Genomic DNA, 22,502 nt, shown 5'->3' with positions numbered 1-22,502 from the left:
TTAGGACAGCGAGAAGTAGCTGAGTATGTGCTGTGTTTCAGCACACACACACACACACACACACACACACACACACACACACACACACACACGGAAAAGACAAGCCCCCTTGCCAAGGACAACAAGTCAAGCGTGCACAAACAGAATCACAGACAGCGCCATTCCTTGGTACTGCTTGTATTGCGCCTCAGCTTTGTAACAGAAGCAACACTGCCTCTAAAGCAGCGCATCTGGGAACAGCTTGTGTGCTTCCTGCTCTGACTGGCTCCTTAACGTTTACTTTTTAGTTTTGAGATAATAGAATTTCATTTCTCCCTTCCCTTTCCTCTCTCCGAAACCCTCCCACATGCCCCTCCTAACCCATAGATTGGCAGACCATGACTTCCAGGCTTGTTTCTGAGGCAGGCTTGGAAGTGATTCGTGTTGAAGCAGTAGGTAAGAAGCCGCCCTCCTCTGCTGAGGATCAGGGTAGGTCAAAGGCTAAGGGGGGCACGTCAGCCGCTATGTGTGGAGATGGGACAGCCACCTGCCCTGCCCTTCTAAATGTCAATACTCCTGTTTTGGGGACGCAGTGATTTTAGTTAGGAGCTTCTCCCACTCTCCCTCATTCCCCCAGGCTTTATTCTTGCTCACGCCCACCACTGCTTTCCTCCGTACCCTCTCCTCTTGTTGGTTTCCTTTCTCCTTCCGTATAGTTCCCTCCTGTCAATCATGGGCTGGCTTGAGGAAGGAGGAGCTTGCCCAGTGTCCTGGCCGCCTGTCTTAAGTTCCTGACCCCATCTGGCCCTAGCGTGAGCTGAGCTCGGTGCTCACAAAGTGACAGTTCGTCTTCCCCATCCTCCCCAGGCAGTTTCCAAATTCAATGCACTAGTGATGCTTTGTGCTGTGATTGGACACCACAGCCAAAAGCGACCCATGGAAAAAAGAGTTTATTTCGGCTTATGGTTCCAGAAGGAGAGGCCGTGATAGTGGGAGAGTCAGGGCAACAGGCAGCCAGAGCAGAAAGCCAAGAGATTGCATCTTCAACCATGAGTACAAAGTGGAGAAAGCAGACCGGAACTGACAGGAGGATATAATCTCTCAAGCTAGCCACCAGGGACAAGCTTTCTCCAGTGAGCGCCCCATCTCCTCAAGATCCCATAACCCTAACTTTGGACCAAGTGCTGGGATAGGTGAGTGGGGCTGAGCTGCCCTGATTCCTTCAGAAATCCGGAGAAGGCCATGAAAAGTTCTTTATAACCTGTACAGTGCAGAGACCTGTTACTCTCCTTCTCAGTGCCGGGATTGAACCCAGGTCTTTGCACATGCTAGGCAAGCACACTACCACTGACATGCCCTCAGATGCCTTTGTATCTTTTCAGACAGGGTTCCCTTAGTGCCCCAGTTAGCCTTGAACTCACTCTGTAGCCTAGCCAGTTCTCAAACCCTGGATTTTCTTGTCTTAGGTTCCAGCGTAGCTGGACCACCGGTCTGAGACACCACTTACTCTTACTCATGATTACAAGCTTTTCTGGCCTTCCAGGAAGGAGCATGTGGGATGTTCCCAGCTGTTTTCCTTTTACCAGCCCCCTGCAGTTCATGCTTCTGACTCTAGGTGGCAGAAGCCCCTTCAGGTCCCACCTTAGTCCTGGGGTCCAAGCAGAAGGTCAACTCTGAAATGAGGCTGAAGTCAGAAGGCTCCTAATTAGCCTAGCAATTTGCAGCCTGAGTCAGCAGAGAAGCCCCGGGGCGGGCAGAGTGTCTGAGGCGCATTCCTATTTCCTGATCAAGGAGAATGTTTGCAGTCTCTTTCGTGAGGCAGCCTGAGGTCATACCATGCAGACACTTGGCTTCTCTTCCTTCCCCTCCGTTCCTCCTGACCTTTCTTTTTGTTCACCCTGCTTTGCCTTAGATGCACCAATGGGCCTAGTCAGAGTGAGAGATCAAGTGTCCTCCCGAATAAAGGCTCTTCTGTGTCCACTGGCTGGACAGTGGTCTCACTGTCCACACCCCGTTTGGCCACAGCCTGTGTGACGGGTCAGAATGAAAAGGGCTCAGACGGAACATCCTGCCCAATGGGCTGCTTGTACAGGAGTTAACTGTGTCCCAAGAAGGGAGGCGGGGAAAAGGCGAGCACTCACTGACCACTCGCTGATTTTGTGAGTCCTGTGCTAGTTGCTTGGTGACTCTGAATACTTCATCTAATGATTCCAGGGAGGACATTCTTGTCTACCTGACAGGTAAGGGACATACGGTTCAGACAGAAAGGTATTTGTTACTTTTGCATGTTGATGGCTATATACCTAGGAGAAACAATTTCCGGGGAGGGCAAGTCTATTTTGGCTCATGGTTTCAGAAGGTTCAGACCCTCCTGGTAGGAAGATCGTGGGAGAGCAGAACAGCTCATGTCAATCCAGAAAGCAGGGAGGAGGGAGGCCTGGCACTCAGTTGGCTCCCTTGGTTCCCCTTCATATCCCTTTTAGGCCCCCACACCACAAGATGGTGCTGCTTGCACCCTGGTTAGTGCTCTCTGGAAGTTCCCTCACAGGCATATTCACCGGTGTGTTTGTCATGTGCTGGGCGATTTTAAACCAGCCAAGTGGACTTGAAGATTGCCTGTCACATTAAGGCCACACACTTGGCTTCAGGATGAGGGGATGGCATTTGGTTCATGAGTTTATTCTGTAGGTAAATGTGTGTCCAGGACCCAGAAAGCTGAACAAACACAGCTTGGGAGACCAAGTCTGTTTGTCTGCATGACTTCATCAGCAAGTGGAACAGTGCTGTGAGGCTGCAAAGATGTGGTCATGGATTTGGCTATAAAAAAAAAAAATACATGCTATGAGAAAGATGGCTTCTTCTTTTCTCATAAGTTTTCCCCTGCCAGTTACTCTTTAGTAAGGCAGATAGGTATCACTAATTGGACTTAGTGTTGTCAAATAATATATGAAGGAGGCAGGGGGATGTGTTGTGGGGAATATGGGAGGAGTTGGAGGGGCAATGGGGGATGGATATGATCATATTTGATTGCCACATGTATGAGATTCTCAAGAATAAAGGCAAATTATCTTTAAAAGACCATGTGAAGGCACCACCTCTCACTCAGCGTGCACTTGGGCAGTGTGCCATCACTTCCTGGTCTGCGTTTGTCTGGCCGTGGGGCCTCACAGTTCACCCATATAGAGCAAGGGCTTTAGCACACACTCGCTGTCCAGGTCTTGATCTTCAGTGGCTGCACATGGCTCTTGGGTGTATCACAGATGCACCTATAACTGCCCTTGCATGCCACATTGCACCATTCCCTCCATGGGCTGGTTCCTTCTTCAGCCAGTGTGTCCTCCCATCTCAGAGCTGGTGCTGGCTGGTCACCTTACTCACTGTGACAGTGTCATAGGATTTTGGATATAGAGCTGCTCTCCCATGGAGCCACAGAGACACTCCTGCCCTCCTGGCAATGACTGTGACTGACATAGGCTCAGAAGAGGATGGCTCTTATACACTATCTTTGTTCCTTTTTTGTCTTGATACCTGAATGCTACAGACTGAATATAAGATAGAAGTTTATTTATCTTTCTGGGTCTGCAGGCAGGAGATCTAAGAACATGGCACACCATCTGTTGATCCATCCTGCTTCATAGGGTGAGGAAGGACATCGCACGGTGGCAAGACCTAGCAAAGGTCCCAACTAAGGTCTCTCTGCTTCTTGTCAAGCCACTAATGCTATTACAAAGGACCATGCCCTCATGATGTCATCCAATTCCACCTATCCTCCAAAGGCCTGTAAGTTTGAAGATTGGGTTTCCTGGAGGTTACACATACCCAGACCCATAGGCACATTTGCAACATAAATGATCTATTTGTAAGTATCTTCTTGGTTACAGAAATCTTGCTAATCATCTTGTCCAAAAGCCTGCTGCTCTTCCTTATAATTCTGTTTACCTGAAGACAAACAATTACGTATTTTCATTGCTTTTCATGGGCAGCTTGGGGTGAGGACATTACCCAGTTCTGCATGTCTGGACATGGGGTGAATCTTCAAGAACACCTGCCTCAAACGTGAGTGCTTTTCACACTATATAGTCTGGCTTCTGTTGGAGGAACCCAGGCCCAGGCTCAGAGAGGACTCTGGCGAGAAGACAACGTCTGCATCTCCCAGAAGACTACCCATTTTTTTTGGCTCATTGGGCTTGCCTTCATTTGTTCATCCAGTCCTGTTGGTTGAATCCAGGGTGATAACTAAGCTGGAGATGGTCTGAGGAGCAAACCCAGATATGACCTTGACCTGGGAACTTTCTGTCTGTTGTGAGAACAGGCACAAGACATGAAGTGAGGCCAGGCAAAGCCTCGAGGCCACAAGAGCTCAAGAGCTATGGGAATATCTTTTTGCAGGGGTTTTAGGAGGCAAAGGATATAGTGAGGCTTGCATTTCTGCTTTGAAGTGAATGGGTTAGAAAGGCTCCATAGGCTAGAGGCAGGGAGACCATCTACCTGAGCGAGTGTAACTGTGGCAATAGGATGCAGATGGTGAAGGTGAGGACAGAGTGGGCAGGTGGAGAAGAGTCCCGGAAGCTGGAGGAAAACTCTAGAAAGCTAAGGTACAAACTCGTCCCAGAGCAGTGGTTCTCACTCGGTGGGTCGTGACCCCCACAGGGGGCCTGTATCAGCTATTTTCTTTGCAATTCATAACAGCAGCCCAAATTACAGTTATGAAGTAGCAATGGAAAAATTTTATATTTGGGAGTCACTACAACACGAGAAACTGTATTAACGGGGTCCCAGCACTAGGAAGACTGAGAACCACTGTTCTAGAGATCTGTTCAACTTACTATAAAGTATAAACTGGCATCTGCAAATGCTGGTCTGGAGATTTCCAACTCTGCCGTTACACAGGAGAACGCTGCAGATGCCAGGGATGAGGGTCAACAAGAGGCACAGCCAAGACTTGGGATTCCTGGGGACTCCTGGGAACAACATCGGGGCCTGCCCGTATGCCTTTTGTGTTCTCAGAACAAACATCTACAGACTGGGAGGCTGGAAAGTCAAATATATAAATATCGGCACCCATCCAAGGAGTGGCCTCTTGTTGTGTCATCTGATGTCGGACAGTGGAAGGAATGAGCACACGGAGAGGGAACAAGGGCAAGCTCAGCTTTCTATGTGTAGGGGCACTTTGCCTACATGACTGTATGTGCCTGGTGCCCATGGAGGCAAGGAAAGCGTTGTGCATTGGATCCCCTGGAACTGGAGTTATAGAAAGTTGTGAGCTACTATGTGGGAGCCGGGAATTGAACCCAAGTCCTCTGGGAAAGCAGTTAGTACTCTTAACCATCTTTCCAGCCTTCAACTTGTATTTTTTTTTAAAAAATGACAATCTCATTCCCTTATTAAAGATTTGAACCCAATCTCAAAGGCTTAATGACCTCCCATTAGCTCTAACCTTCCAATGCTGATGGGTCACTGAACTTCATGGCAAACACAGCATGGACTCAGGATGGCACTCGCTTGTGGACCACTGGCCAGGCTCAGGGGTGATGGGGCTTGCTCTGAGAAGAAGAGAGAAGAGGACCTAGAACTCCAGGTTCTAGTGATATTGGAGGCCCAAGCCTCTCTTAGAAGGGGTGGGGAAGTGAGGAAGAGTGGAAGGAACAAGAAGAGGCGAGTCTCCCTCAGGTTCTGCCTCCGATTTCACTGAACCTTCAGTGCCTGCTTCAGCAAAGGCAGGAGGGCAGGGAGTCTTGAGGGCAACAGTGGTGCTGATGCGTCCAGGGCAGGTAATGGGATGCAAGTAGGAACCCAAGCTGCTGTGTGCAGCCCAGCTATTCTGCTTTCCCCTCCTGGCATCAAAGGCTCAGTTTACAGCTGCTGGGCCTGGTTGTCTGACCACTCAGTGCTTTCTGGGCAGCCAGTGACTCCCCGCAGCTCTTCCCTTCCCATCTCTTCTTTTACTCACACAGCTTCAATGCCTTCACTGTAGTAGCAACTACATGTTGGGGGCTCTGGCGCCCTCTATCTGCTGTCCCTCCTGAGGGTTTCCTAGGAGAAGCTTGGGCCTCACAGTGGGATGCTGACAGCTTCTTCCTTTATTTTGTGCTCCAGGGTCCTGGCGGTCTGGGTTCTAGATCTTTCTCTGCTTCTGTGGACTTGAACTAAGACAAAGTTCAGGACCAACTTTCTATAAGCTGGCCGTATTGCACAGGAGCACACAGGTCCAGGTGAACCCTGGGAAATTCTTCCAGTGATTCCCACACATCTTTGTCCTGCCCATCATACCTGGAACGGCAAGGGTATCTTTCTGAGAAACACTGGCCAGTCATCTTCAGACTGAGCCTTGCTTGTGGCCTGGGCATGGCCCAGTTATGTTCTCTGCCTTCTGGGTGGATGTGGTGAGGCAGAAGTGCTCTTCTGAAGCAGGTGGATTTGTGTGACCAATAAGGTCCCTACCCCACAAATAGATTATCACCTGATTTTCTTGCAAGATCTACTCTCTTGGTTCCTGGGATCTATCCCAGCCCACTGTTGGGGTATCACAGCAGTGATAACATGGGCTGATTTGTGCTCTTTTCCCAAATTCTTAATCACCGACACAGAATGTAACTATTTGTTTGTCTTTTTTTTTTTGAATGTAACTATTTGAAGGTAAATGAGGTCATATAAGTAGGCCCTGATCTTCCTCACAAGATGGTAACAGCATGTCAAGTGCCTGCATGTTAATGGAGAGGAAAGGGAGAAAGGAATGGGGGTGGAGCTTCAGCAGGAAAGTACTTTCCCTGACTTGCAGTGCATTCTGTTAATTAGGGACATGTTGCCGAGTCTGGAGAGGAAGAGGGAGGGGGACTAGACTTGACCTTCTGACAGGAGGAATGTCAGATATGTTTTTCATGCATATGTGTGTGGTGTGTGCTCATGTATGCATGTTTGTACATCTCTCTCTCTCTCTCTCTCTCTCTCTCTCTCTCTCTCTCTGTTACATACACACATATGTATGTGTGTGTGAGGGCCTAAGGCTAATATTTGATGTCTTCCTTGATTTATCCCCACCTGGTATACTGAGGAAGCTATAGTAGCTGTAAACATGTTTTTGTTTTGGTCCCAAGTGTGGGATGTGAAACTGCCTTATGTGAGGGGGTCATGTTTGCTGCTAGAAAGAGAGAACTGCCCCTTGTGGGGGTATGGTCTTTGCCAGCTGAAAGACAGCCTGAACGGACTATGGAAGGGTATAAAAATAGTCCCCAAAGCAAAGAGAGATCACTTTTGCGTCGCTTCGTATTGCTTGGCGGCTCATTGCTCCCACTTGGAGATGCTCCTAGAGAGCGATGCGCCAGAGAAATCTTCCAAAAGGCTGTGTTTGGTCCTTGCTGTTACTTCCTCTGCTGCTTGTTCCTGCTTCTGTGTTTGCTGTGTGTTGAAATCCTGACAGTGAAGAGTAGAATCACCCCAAGGAACTGAGTCTAAAAAGGTCTATTCCCACTGTCTTCCTCTCCTACCTAGTGTCAGAGGGCTGGAAGGGAGGTAAGTGCATTAAGGAGCCCCAAATGAAGTAGGTTTAAAAAACATCGAAGCATCTCCTGCTTAGCCAGGAAGCCTGCTGTTTTAGCTAGACTGGCTGGCTGGCTTGCTCCAGGGACCCCGGGTTTCAATCTCTCAGCACCTACTGGGGTTATAGGCAGGCTTCCATGCTTGCATCCTGGAGATCTGAACGCAGGTCCTCACACTTGTGTTCAAGCTGCTCTATGCTCCGCTCACTGAGCCACCTTCCAGCCTTGTAAATGGATACCTCCTGGGAGAAGCCAAATCAGTGCTTCTCAGTGGAGTGACACAGGGCACGTCAATCACAGTGCAGGGCAGGCCCCTTACCTAGGAGCATGAAGTAGGGTGGGTGGGTGGTGGCATAAGATTTGGGAGGAGTTGGGTGAAGAGAAAGAATATGATGAAAATATAGTGTAGGAAATTCTCAAAGAATATGGAAAGGTCTTCTTTTTTTAAAAATAATTTCTTTTTTAAAAAATTATTTATTCATCCATTTTTTATGTACATAGGTATTTTGCCTACATGAATGTCTGTGTGAGGGTGTCAGGTCATGAAGTTACAGACAGCTGTGAGTTGCCATGTGGGTGCTGGGAATTGAACCCAGGTCCTCTGGAAGAGCAGTCAGTGATCTTATCTGCTGAGCCATCTCTCCAGCCTCAGAAGGGTATTTTTTTTTTTAAAAGGGCTATGGATCTGGATAGAGTTATCAAAGGAAGAAGTAAAAATGGCTAAGAAACACATTTAAAAGTGTTCAGTAGCCCTAGCAATTAAGGAAGTGCAAATTAAAACTACTTCGAGATTTTATCTTACCCAAATCAGACTGGTAAGAGCAAGAAAACAGTTGACAACAAAAGGTGATGAAGATGCGGGGGAAGAGGAAACCCCTGTTCTCTTTAGTGGGATTACAAACTGGTACGGACACTCTGGAAGTCAATACGGAGGATTCTCAAGAAGTTAAAATTCAATTGACCATATAGCTCAGCTATAGCGCTCTTTGGCATATGTCCAAAGGCCATGAGAGGCGACTCCATAGCTATTTGCTCAGTCATGCTCCTTGTCACAAGAGCTGGGAAAGGAAAACCATTTCAATGTCCTCTAACTGATCAGCGGGAAATGAAAACATGGTACGTATACACAGTGGGATCCAATTCAGTTGTAAAGGACAGTGAAATCGTGAAGCTTGCAGGTAAATGGATAGATGTAGAAAGTATCAGAGTGAGTGAACCCGGGCCCAGGAAGATAAATCCCACATGTTTTCTCTCACTTGTGGTTCCTAACTCCGAAACTTCAGATGCGTGTAGCTTGGAGTAATAGAAATCAGGAAAAAGGATGGGGATGTGGGAGGCTGAGCTCCAGGCAGGGGAATAGCAGGATAGAGGGACTGTGAAGGGGAAATGGGAAGAAAGGGAAAAATGGGGAGGACGTGGACTTTAACCGAGGAGGGAGGGAGAAAGCAATACAGAGGGGAAGGAGGATAAGTAACACTGAGGGTGTTGGAAAAAGCAGTAGGGAATATTATGTTCATCTAAAATTACATATATATATAGTATACATATATAATGTGACATAATATCTATCTACCTATCTATCAATCTATCAGTCTATCTATCTATCTACCTATCATCTATCAATATTCCTTATAGCCTTTCTCACCTCTCATCAAAGAAGCTTCTTTTGGCAGCAAATGGAGACTATTGCAGAAAGTTCTTGATCAAAATGCAGAGAAAAAATGAGCATGGGGTGCCAAGCCCATGGGGTGCCACAACACCTACACCTAAGGCTCAGGGGTCATCACGGATAGGGGAGTGGAAAGATCACAAGAGCCAAAGGACCAGGGCACCTCCCATGGAAATGTGTGTTCTACATATGACAGGGAACTCTCAATAATATGGCTGCCTAAGCAACACCTGAGCAATGACACCAGTCGAAATGGTAACATAGGTGGGAGCAATTTCACAAGGCCACCCCTAGATGAAGGGCTATAGGCAATTAATGTCTTCCAAGAGAGGGAGGATCAGTCTTCCCCAGGAATGAACCCCTGGTTGGTTATCCAATACAAAGTCATCAGCTCTGAAAACGTATACATATGAACAACACTAACTGATTGTGGCCAGCAGGTTTGTGATAATAAATTTATATGATGCATACATGTAACATTATTTATATTTTAGATAGAGAAAAAAATCAACCATAATTACCTTGAAGTCTCATTCTAGGTCTGGGAGAAATATCCATTATTTCTACCAATGACAGTTGTCTCACTTAGTCTAAGAATCTGTAAGCTCAGCGGTGGGGTTTGCACAAGCGAGCATACACTCACATGCATGTGTGTGTGTGTGTGTGTGTGAGTGTGTGTTACTTTGCACAGGATATATGGGAGGATACTTTTCATGGCTTCAATGGCCACCTTTGACTACTTGTTCAATGCTATATTGGCTTTAGCCTGTCCCCTAGTGGGCAGAGTCACGTGACCATCCTAGGCTTGCTGGAGACCCTGCCATTTTCTCAGGGACTACAAGAAGGCACAGTGCAGGTCAATGCAGTTTACCCTGGCCCTCCTTATGGGTACGCTTGAGTGTGGAGAATTGCTCTGGCTTCTTGCCTTCTCTCCTTATTCACCTTCTTTCTTCCTCCAAGGTGACCTATCTCCTATTCTCAAGGAGCCATAGGTTTACATGACATCGTATCTCCTGCCTATATCACTTGCAATTACATTAGGACAAAGAGCTGAATTTACATGTGTTTCCCAAATTGACAGCAAGCTCTGGGCAAGCAGGAACTATGTTACACTAATCTGTAATTACAACAGCTGGAAAAATGCCAAGCACTTGTAGGAGCTCCAGACATTTTTATTGAACAGAATTGACTTGAATATCCTGGTTGTCCAGATGTGTCTGATCAGAGTTGCTTCTTTTCTCTCTTTTTTGATGGGTCTGGTTATTTGATTATGGACAAATGAACATATAAGTCTCTGTCTCATGGCATCCTGGAAACACGACCTCAAATCTTTGAGAGCTGGCAGAACTCAAAGTCAGGTAAGGGATAACATCTTGAGTTGTCAGAATCTGGGAGGTAAAGGAATCAGATTTTGGCCAGAGAAAGGAAGGTGTAGACAGGCCTGAAAAGCTGAACCATCACCCAGTGGGAACTAGACTATTAAGCTGGAGTCAGCGGAAAGCCAGAATCCATGGGCATACTCAGGAGTGACTGGGAGCAAGGCAGCGGGGAGACTACGCATGTCTTCACCCTCATTGGTCTAATTATGTAAATTATGAAATTGATGGACCCATCTCTGCACGCGCAGAGTTCCACCCTGCATGGAAGCAGGCCATGGCAGGACCTCCAGGTTTGGCCAAGATGACTCCTTGGGCGTAACTCAAATGGGCAGCCAAGAGCTTGGGTGCGGATCAAGGGATCAGAGGTATATTATAGAAAAACTATGAAGTTAATAGTTAACTTTAATCTTTGATTCATTAGCTGATTGGCTCTGGGATATCTTATAGTTTTGTTTTTGGCTGGTTTGATAGGTGACGTGGCTGCAGATGTGCCCCAAGGAGATGCTGTGAAGACCACTGATTCATTGAGGAAAACGTTGTACTGTGTCTGCCAAGAACAACGAGAAGGTTTGGCCAGATTTCTGCTTTGCCCTTCTTTCTGTTTCTGTAATTTCCTGGAGTGTGTGTGTCAATCTTGTCATCAGCTGAGGTTATGGGCAGGGTTTCTGTTTTCTATGGCACGCATTCATTTTGTCCGGAGCTTGTTTTGGTCAGAGAAAGAAAGCTCAACAGTGGGGAGCTTGCTTAGTGTCTTCAAGGCTTGCTATCTGGTTCAACAAAACAAAACAAAAACCCCCTAAACAATGACAATAACTAAAAAAAACTAAACAGCTCCCAAATCAGGCACATTGATCTCCATGGAAGATTGATGCCAGGGCCAGGGTACTCTACAGATCAAAGGCAAGCAAGCAAACAAAGAAACCCAACCAATCAACCAAACCAAACAACAGCAACAAAAACAGTAAGGTGTTGAAGTCTCTTACAGAATGGTGTAGTATTTGTGTATGACTGATGTCATCCATCTGTGGATGGCTTACTAAATAGTATAGTAATCGAGTGTAAGTGGCATTTAAGTAGCTCTCATACTTGGGGAAAAACGGTGAAAGGTGCGCAGGCGAGCATGGTCAGCACTGAGGAGGATTGTTGAATAGTTTTGAGCTCACTGTGTTTATACACAAGTGAAAGTACTAAGTTTAGCTTGGGAAACTAGCTTGCTCGGAGGCCATCCCCTCTCCTTGTCATGTGGCAACGCTTTGTAGAGTTTTCAACACTTGTTTCCCAACAGTAAATCTTCTTGCTAATAAGGGTTTCATGGAGTTTGACCTGATTATTTTGCCGGGAATGGTGGTGAAGTTATTGGCTTTGAGTTGACATAGACTATTTAAGCTGAACCCTGAGTTCCCCCTGGTGCTGACTCCGCTGAGCTGGAGAACCTGTAACTTACAGAGACTGGCAGCTCCACCTCGATCAAATTTGCAGGGCGAAACATTAACTATTGGACAGAACAATAATTCTCCATTTAGAATAGACTCTGAAAAGTTTAGGAAAAAATCTGTAGTGAAAAAATATTCATGAGTTCATACTTTTTTCCATTTCCATCTGTGTAAAGTAGTGGCTCTTCCTAGTTGTGATGATCTGCAAACATAAAGTTATTTTCCTTGTTACTTTATAACAGTGGCTTTGCGACAGTGATGAATTGAAATGTAAATATCCGTGCTTTATGATGATCTTAGGTGACCCCTGTGAAGAGGTTATTTGAACCCCAAAAGGGTTGTTATCCACAAATTGAGACCCACTGGCCTAAAGCAGTAAAAAGATTTACATTAGAATAGTTTTTTCTTTTCAAGCTTTAAAAAATTTTAGATAATAGCCAGATACGGTGTCGCACACCTGTAATCCTAGCACTTGGGGAGGCAGAGGCAGGTGGATCTCTGTGAGTTCAAGGCTAGCCTGGTCTACAAAGTGAGTCCAGGACAGCCAACGTTACACACAGAGATAGTGATTCACATACAATTATTAAGAACAAAACACCGAGATCCCATGCATTCTGAGGCCAGTTTTCTTAAATAGCTGAGTAAGTTCTGGTGCATCCAGGATGCCATGTGTGTACAGAATCAATACGAGGACAAAGGCAGAATTCAGCAGACATGCTGATGCACCCCATTCACCATAGGATCCCTAGGGTTGTCACCCTGCTTTTTCTCTTGCCCCCCATTATTCCTTACCCACTGGAATACACTATTCTGTTCTTCAACTCTGTAGTTTTTTATTATTTCATATCTGTTCTACAAAACAATGAGACTCATTGTGACATTTTCTTTTCTTTTCTTTTCTTTCTTTCTTTCTTTTTTTACGAGACAGGGTTTCTCTGTGTAGCCTTGCCTGTCCTGGACTCTCTTTATAGACTAGGCTGGCCTCGAACTCACAGAGATCCACCTGCCTCTGCCTCCCAAGTGCTGGGATTAAAGGCGTGCGCCACCACCGCCTGGCCCTTGTGACATTTTCATACATGTTTATATATTCTCTCTCATCATGTTCACCCCTTTACCCTCTTTGTCCCCTTGTCCCCCTTCCATTGGCCCCTTTTCACTTCCCAGTAGTCTTTTTCTCCCCTGACCCCCTCCATGTGTGAGTTGTGTGATAATATCTTTTTGAGTCACGTGTATTCATTTCACACAGTGCTCTTCAGTTTCATCCTTTTTATTGTGAATAACTTACTTTCTTCTGTTCATGGGCATTTAGGCCTGTGCCATAACTTACTGCTGTGGACTTCTGGAATGGATGTGAGGGTGGCCCCGTTGAATGCTGACTCGGATTCCTTCAGGCACTGTCTTAGTTAGGCTTTCCATTGCCGTGATTAAAAAAAAGCCATGACGAAAAGAAACTTGGGAAAGAAAGGGTTTATTCTGCATACACTTCCCCATCACGATCCATCATTAAAAGAAGTCATGGCAGGCACTCAAGGTAGAAGCTTGAGCACAGAGCATGGAGAAATGCTGCTTACTGCCGAGCTCCCCACAGGCTGCTCGCTCTGCTTTCTTCTACAACTCAGGATGACTTGACCAGCACGGACACCGCTCGCTCACAGGGGCCTGGACCCTCCCACACCAATCATCAATTAACAAAATGCCCAACAGACTTACATATAGGCCAATCTTATGGAAACATTTTTCTCAATTAAAAGTCCTTCTTCTCAAATGACTCCAGCTTGTGTTAAGTTGACACAAAGCTAGCCAACACAGGTGTGTTCCCAGGAATGGTACAGCTGTATGGTTTGGTAGCTCTGATTTTAGTTTATTGAAAGGCCTCTAAAATCTTTTCCTCAGTAGCTACATTAATGTATATTAATGCATATTAATGTATATCCCCTGCAGCTGGGCACCACATGGTTCTTCCCCATGCCAATCTCCTCATCCTTCTGGTGTTTGTTGTCATTTGTGTGTGTGTGTGTGCGTGCGTGTGCGTGTATATAAACAGCCTGAGGTGAGCTATCATCCTAAGGTAGTTTTTTTTGGTTTTTTTTTTTTTTTGGTTTTTTGAGACAGGGTTTCTCTGTGTAGCCTTGGCTGTCCTGGACTCGCTTTGTAGACCAGGCTGGCCTCGAACTCACAGCGATCCACCTGCCTCTGCCTCCCGAGTGCTGGGATTAAAGGTGTGCGCCACCACGCCCGGCTCCTAAGGTAGTTTTTTATTTGCAGTTTCTTTTTATGGGTAAGAAGGCTAAACATTTTTTAAAAATTTATCTAGTGGGCACTTGTACTTCTTCTGAAAATTATTTGTTCAACACATTTACTTCCTACTTATTGATGGGACAATCTAGGCTTTGGGATGTTTAATGCTTTTTGCTTGTTTTGTTTTGTTTTTTGAAACAGGGCCTCAAGCTCAGGCTGGTATCAAACTCTTTATGTAGTGGAGGGTGGCGTGAACACCTACTCTATCTCCCAAACGCCTGGACTGCAGGTGTGCACTCCTGCACCTGGTTTGGGTTTCATTTTTAGTTTTGAGTTCTAGCCTCCTGTCTGGTAGAGAGCTGCCAATATTCTCTCCCATGCGGTAGGCTATTTTGTCACTGTTGTTTCCTCTGCTGTGCAGAAGCCTTTTAGTGTCCTGTCACCCGGTCTTTCAATTCTTGCTGTTGTCTTTTTGGCTACTGTAATATTCAGTAAATTCCAAGTCTATACATTTTGACATTTTGATATCACTATATTGATGAGGTAACACAAAATATTTTGAGATCATCTGATTCCACTCAGCACATTTCTTTGGAGACCTCTTTATTGAACATGTACAGTAAATCGCCTGTGATGACAACTGCTTAGTTGTTTCCCCCATTTGTTCAAAGTGAGGTGCTTTTTATTTATACCTGTAGTACCATGTTTCCTTGCATATTCGGTAGCTCTGCCCTTTGAATCGTATGCAGTTGGCATTCTCAGAAGGTTGGTTCTTCTACCATTTGACAATACTCGGTCTTGATAATTACTTTTATCTGATGCTTACTTGACCTGGCATTATAGTTCCTCTTGCTTTCTTTGATTAGTGTTTTTGTGAGATACAAACCTGTCTGATCTCTAACCAGGAATGTGAGAAGTTAAACAGCAACTGAGTAACAACACATTTACTCACCTGTCAGAGATGAGCTACCTCCTGCTCAGGGCTGCCTGGTTGGCCTCAGTTTGGGACACTTAAATTCTTCTTAAGTTCTTTCATAACTTTCCTCCAGGGAGTCAGTAGGGTACGGTGACTCTAGGGTGAATAATTTATTTTTTCCGCTGTCATTCTGTCTGGATTTCTTTTTATAGTTTGGCTTTTCCACACATGTATATGATGGCTTGTGATAATTAGTGGTCATCTCACACAGCCTCTCATGTCCCCTCTTATTCCTCCTTATCCATTTCTTTTCCTAAACTAGTGCCTTTGCTACTTTTCACATGTATACATGCACACAGGTGTGTGTGTGTGTGTGTGTGTGTGTGTGCATGTGCGTGTGTGTTCTATGCATGAGCGTGCGTGTATGCAATCCCATACCTGCACAGACAGAGACCAGATCAGGACACCAGGTGTCACCCTTCATGGTTCTCTGCTGTGTTGCTTGAGGCAGGGTCTCTCATTGAACTGGAAGCTCACCATTTCAGCTAGGCTGGCCGGCCAGTGAGCTCTGGGGGATCTGCCTATCTGCCTGCAGTGCCGTGGTGACAGCATGTGTAGCTATACATACAGTTTTTGTTGTCGTTTTGTTTTTTGAGACTGAGTCTCCCTATGCAGCTCTGGTTGGTCTGTAACTCACTTTGTAGCTCAGGCAAGCATCAAACACACAGGAACCTATCTGCCTCTGTCTCCAGAGTGCTGGAATTAAAGGTGTATGCGAACAGCGTGGTCCAGTCATTCTTGTGATTTTACATGGGTGCTGGGTGCTCTTATGCTAGCAGAGTAAGAACTCTTGCTTAGTGAGCATCTCTAGCCTCTCCATACTAACAACAACAACAACAACAACAACAACAACAACAACAACAACAAACTTTTAAAAACCTTAACGTATAAGGTAGTACTAGGTTTTTAATATAGCTTTTCCATATATCCCGTTTTGGTTGCCCCTCCCCCCACTTTCCCTTCTTCTCAACATCTATCTCTGTTTAAACTTTTCCTATCACGTATTGTAACTATTCTCACACCCTTTAAGACTGCTCCCCCATCCACTCCCCTGCCTCCACCCACCCGAATACCTCTCACGGGTCCCTTCCTGCTTCCTGGCCTCTATAAACACTCACTCAAACTTAAACACAGAAATCTGAAATTCAAAGCTAAAATCTGCGTATGACAGAGAACATATGGTAGTTGTCTTTCTGGACCTTTCTGCTACCTAACTTAGCATAGTATTTTCCCTTGCCCACTATTTTCCTCCAGTTATGAATAGAATTCTATTGGGTGCCTACCATATTTTCACTATCCAAGTATCAATCGGCGATGGCCATTTAGACAAATTCCACTTCTTAGCTCTTGTGGACAGCAAGCATGAACATGGCTGTGCAGGTATTTCTTCTGAGGGCTGCAGAACTCTTTGGGGTTATGCCTAGGAGTACTGTAGCTGGGTCACATGAGTAGATCTGCTCTTAGATTTTCGAGAAACCGCCACACTGCTTTTCATATTGAAGGTACCAGTTTACACGTTTACACACTTGCACCAACAGTTAACAAGGAGCACTCCCCTTAGCAACATCCTTGCCAGAACTTGTTGTCATTTGTTTTCTTGATGATAACACCCATTCTGGTTGGGGTGAGGTCAACTTTCAAAGCAGTTTTAATTTGCATTTCCTAGGTGGCCAACAATGCAGAACACTTTTAAGGATACTTATTCAGGAGTGGTTTTGTTGCAGTGGCCATTCATTTGTCCTTTGGCATTGCTTTCACCACTAGTGCTCCTGGGTAATATAGCATCTATACACAGACGTTTGGGGGACTAATACTTTAGCCTTTTATGAGTTCCCCACTGGTTAGGCGCACTTTTTGATTTTTTTTGTCTTTTAGACAAAAATAAAGAATCACAGGAAACATCTGTTAATGTTTGATAGTGAAAAGTTCCGAGAGCAATGTTGAAGTTTATGGCACCAATGGCAGATTTAGATGTATAAATGCCCAGGGAGCTGAATATTGAGTTGGTTCTTTCCCTAGAAGACAGAAGTTCTAATATACATGTATGGAGAGGTCGCCTATCCTCATAGCTGGGAAGACTTGACTAAGACATCCAAAGCAGTCTGTAGCCTTAACCATCCCACTACCCCATTCCATATAATTTTATATTTAGAAACACAAAAACACAGAATAGTCAAAACAATCTTGAGCAATTTCTCCCACAGAATGGGAGAAAATCTTTACCAGCTACACTTCTGATGAGGGGCTAACCCATAATTTAAAAGAATCGCAGAAATTAAATACCAATAAAATAAAACTGCGAACCAACAAATGGGCAAATGACCTGAAAAGACAGTTTTTAGAAAAAGAAACACAAGTGGCCAATGACTATATTTAAAAGTGTTTGCTGTCCCTAGGCATCCAGGGAATGCAAATTAAAGCTACTTTGAGATGCTATTGCACCCCCATCAGAACGGCTACCATTAAGAAATCTGGCAATCAAAACAGATGCTGAGATTCAAAGCCCAACACTGGGCAGAGTGCAGGGAGTCTTGTGGAAGAACGCGTGGTGGTGGTGGTGAGGAATAGAAGGACCTGGAGGAGACAAGAGCTCCACAAGACATCCAACAAAGCCAACTAACCTGGGCCCAGTGGTGCTGCAGGGACTGATGGAGCAACCAAGGACCGTGCATGGACTCAGCCTAGGCCCTCTACACATGCATAGCGGATGAGCAGCTTGGTTTTCATGTGGGTCCCCTAGAAAGGGGAGCGGAGTCTGTCTCTGACATTGATTCTGTTGCCTGCTTTTTGATCATTTCCCCTGGTGGGGCTGCCTCATCCGGCCACGGGGGAAGAAGATGACTCAGTCCTGATGGGGTTTGATGTGCTGGTGTGGGTTGGTAGGGGGGAGGGCTCCCCTATGTGAGGAGTAGAGGAGTGAGGACAGGAGGGAGGGAAGGTTGGACTGGGAGGAGAGGAGGGCGGGGCCTAAAACTGGGATGTAAAGTGAATGAATACATTCACAGAAACAAAAGAAAACAAACCCCCCCCCCCCCCCCGGGGCGCGTGGGGAAAGAAATCTGACAACAAATGTTAGAATAGAGAGAGAAAGGGACCCTCAGTCACTCTTATTGGAGTTGAAAATTGATTTAGCCATTGTGGAAATCGATGCAGAGATTTCTCCAAAATTTGAAATTAGGACAATGATACGACCCTGCTGCTTCACTCCCGGGCAGATATCCAGAGAACGCCACACCTGACCACGACGAGAGAGATTCTCATCGGCACATTTATTCCCTATAGCAAGAAACTGGAGTCAACCTAGCTGTCCATCAGCAGATGAGTGGATAAAGAACAGTTGATACTCACATGTAAAATGAACACTATACAGCTCTAAGGGAAAATGAAGTTTAAAATATTTTCAGAAAAATGGATGACTGATCTTCAGATGTATAATATTTAGCAAGGTCACACAATTTCAGATACACACACACACACACACACACACACAAATATGAATGTGTTACATGAAGAAAGGGGGACAAGAAAGACTTACAGTTTGAGCGGGACCCCTGAGCCCAAATCTGCCTATCATAAAGTTCTACTTGTAGGTTTCTAGGACCCTCTGGAACAGTCATAGGGGAGGGGAATAAGGGGAAAAATGGGAGGGAAGGAAGAATGGGAGGATACAAGGGATGGGATAACCATTGAGATGTAACAAGAATAAATTAATAAAGGAGAAAAAAAAAAGAAAGACTTACAGTTGAGGAGGGAGGACCGAGGGCAGGCAATGAACATGAATTATGAAGGAGGACAGAGGTCTGACTGTTTTTCTAGTTCTAACTCTGACATGGCTGCTGTTTGTTTTGGTTGTGGACAAATAGATAAAATATATTTGATGCTGAAAGTGTACAGTTTAATGCCAAGCATCACGGTTTCTGTTCTGAATGCCAACGATAACCTGATTACATTAATTAATTTACATAGAATTTGGGTCTGGTTAATTTTGGTGTGTAATATTTTAATTTATTTGTAAGTTTGTTTGTTTTTTATAATAAAGAAAAAAAGCCCAACCTGCTAGAAGTGCCATCATCCAAGTTTTCAAGTTATACAGAGCCATAGTTATAAAAACAACATGGTACAGGCATAAAAGCAGACATAGCAATCAATGGGACAGAGCTGAGGACCAGCATGTAAGCTCACACTCCTAGAAACACGTGATTTTAAAAAAATGGCCAACAATACATGTCAGAGTGAATATAGCTTCTTCATCAAAGGGTGGTAAAACAGTACATGTACAAGAATGAAACTTGATTTTTTTTTAAATCTCTCACTCTTTACAAAACTCAACTCCAAATGGGTCAAGGACCTCAACGTAAGACCCACTACCTCGAATCTGTTAGAGGAAGAAGTAGAGACCACACATGATCTTATTAGCACAGGATTTGTGAACAGGATTTGATAGCACAGGCATTAAGGCCCACAATTAATAAATGGGACCTCATGAAACTCAAAAACATCTATACACAAAAGAGCACCATAATCTGAGAGAAGAGGCAGCCTACAGAATGAGAAAAATTACTATCAACTATACATTAGAATGCACAAAGAATGGAAAAAACCTAAACATCGGGGGACTGGAGCAATGGCAGCAGCAATTAAAAACACCTGCTGCTTTTGCAGAAGACCTGCATTTGGTTCTCAGCAACCACATGGTGGCTCACAAACATCTATAATGTCAGTTTCTGGGGCTGTGACACTGTGTTTAGACCTCTGTGGATACCAGGCATGCATACAGTACATATACCTAATGAAAGCAAAAGCTCATATGCAAAATAAAAATGAATAAATCTTAAAGCAACAACAAACCCCTTAAACATTAACAAAACAAACAACTCAATTGAAAAAACAGAGGGAATGGAACTAAATATAGAGTCTCAAAAGATGAAATAAAAATGGCTGAGAAATATTTTTAAAATGTTCAACTCCTTAGCCATCAGTGAAATGCAAACTTAAAATACTTTTAGATTTCATTTTATCCTAAATTGGAATGACTAAGATTTTAAAACAAAAAGTGCAATGGAAACAGACAGCATCGTCAACAAATGGTGCTGGTCTAATTGGATGTTTACATGTAGAAGAATGCAAATAGATTGGTATCTATCACTCTGCACAAAACTCAAATCTAAGTGGATAAAATCCTCAACATAAAGCCAGATACACTAAATCTAATGGAAGAGAAAGTGGGGAACAGTCTTGAACATATTGGCACAGGAGACAACTTCCTGAACAGAACACCAACAGCTCAGGCACTAAGATCAACAAATAATAAACGGGACCTCATGAAACTGAGAAGTTTCTATGAGACGAAGGACACTGCCAATAGAACAAAACAGCAGCCTACAGAATGGGAGAAGGTCTTCACCAACCATACATGCGACAGAGGGCTAATACCCAAATTTTTAAAGAACTCATGAAACTAGACATCAATAAACCAAATAACCCAATTAAAAAACGGGGTAGAGATCTAAACAGAATTCTCGACAGAGGAATCTCTAATGGCCAAGAAGCACTTAAGCATGTTTAGTCATCAGGGAAATACAAATTAAAACAACTCTGAGATTCCATCTTACACCTGTCAGAATAGCCAAGATCAAAAAGTCAAGGGACAGCACATGCTAGCGAGGATGTGGATTAAGAGTAACACTCCTCCATGGCTGGTGGGAGTGCAAACTTGTACAACCACTTTGGGAATCAATTTGGTGATTTCTCAGAAAACTGGGAATAGTTTTACCTCAGGACCCAGCTATACCACTCCTAGATATATACCTAAAAGATGTTATACCGTACCACAGGGACACTTGCTCAACTATGTGGCTTTACTTCTTGTAGCCAGAATATGGAAACAACCTAGATGCCCCTCAACCGAAGAATGTATAAAGAAAATGTGGTGGTACATTTATGCAACAGAGTATTACTCAGCCACTCAAAACAATGACATCGTGAAATTTGCAGGCAAATTGATGGGACTAGAAAAGATCATCCTGAGTCAGGTAATCCAGACCCAGAATGAAAAACATTGCATGTATTCTCTTATAAGTGAGTATTAGTCATGTAGTACAGGATAACCACGCTACAAACCACAGACCCAAGGAAGCTAAGGAACAAGGAGGGCCCAAGTGGGAGGCATGCTTGAATCTCACTGAGAAGGGGAAATGGATTAGATATGGGGTGGATGGAGGGATGCCACTAGGTCAGGGAGGAGGTGGGGATGGGAACAGGAGAGATGAGGTGGGGAGAGGATGGAGGAAGAAAGTACTGGAAGCAACACCTGTATTGGAGAGGAGTGGCATCTCTGGGACAAGCTAGAATCCCAGGACAAGGGAAACTCTCAGGAATCTATTAGGGTGACCCTAACTAAGACTCCCAGCAATGGAGGATATGAAGTCTGAACTGGCCATCTCCTGTACCCAGGCAACACTTCCAATGGAGGGAGGGGGACACCAACCCAGCCACAAGACCTTAGATCCACAGTTTGTCCTGCCTGCAAGATGTGCAGGGCTAAAAGATGGAGCAGAAATTGAGGGACTGACCAACCAATGCTTGGCCCAGCTTGAGACCCACGCCATGAGAGGGAGCCCACCCCTGACACTATTAATGATATTCTGCTACACTTGCAGACAGGAGTCTAGCAAGACTGTCATCAGAGAAGCTTTGTCCAGCACCTGATGGAAACCCACGCAGAGAACCCACAGCCAGACATCAGGTGGAGCTTGGGGAATCCTGTGGTAGAAGGGTGAGGAAGGATTGAAGGAGCCAGAGCGGTCAAGGACACCACAAGAAAACCTACAGAACCAGCTAACCGGGGCCTATAGGGGTCACAGAGACTGAACCGCCCACCAGAGAGCCTGCATGGGATGGACCTAGGCCCTCTGCACATGTGTAACAGTCATGCAGCTAGCTGGGTCTTCATGTAGGGCTCCTAAAGTGGGAGCAGGGGCTGTCCCCTAACTGGGTTGCTTGATATGGTTCTGATGGAAGAAGATGCACCGAGTCTTACTGCAGCTTGATAAGCCAAGGCTGGATGATATCTACAGGAGATCCCCCTTTTTCCTTAGGGGAAGGGGAGGATGGATGGATGGATGGATGGATGGATGGATGGATGGATGGATGGGGGAGGAGGTGACAGGCAGGGACTGGGAGGAGAGGAGGGAGGGGAAGCAGGGATTGGGATGTAAGGTAAATAAGTAACTTAGTTAATAAAAATATCGTATGAAAATAATTAAATAAGAAGGATAACATTATCAACCAAAA

The 22,502-nt window shown here is 45.0% G+C and overlaps 1 protein-coding gene across 1 annotated transcript in view; it reads left to right on the top strand.

Moving 5' to 3' along the window:
• Window positions 1–22,301, top strand: part of LOC311588358 (uncharacterized protein) — a 35,389-nt gene extending 13,088 nt beyond the window's left edge. Inside the window, exons 3-5 of the mRNA XM_084765936.1 lie at window positions 10,475–10,541; window positions 11,034–11,129; window positions 21,869–22,301. Coding sequence (XP_084622062.1) covers window positions 10,475–10,541; window positions 11,034–11,129; window positions 21,869–21,999 — 294 coding nt within the window. The 3' untranslated portion in view covers window positions 22,000–22,301. The remainder of the gene's footprint in view (window positions 1–10,474; window positions 10,542–11,033; window positions 11,130–21,868) is intronic.
• Window positions 22,302–22,502: the final 201 nt, after the last annotated feature.

Source organism: Acomys minous (genome assembly GCF_964271855.1).
Source record: "Acomys minous genome assembly, chromosome: 17".
Classification (NCBI taxonomy): domain Eukaryota; kingdom Metazoa; phylum Chordata; class Mammalia; order Rodentia; family Muridae; genus Acomys; species Acomys minous.
This window is presented reverse-complemented; position numbering and strand designations above follow the sequence as displayed.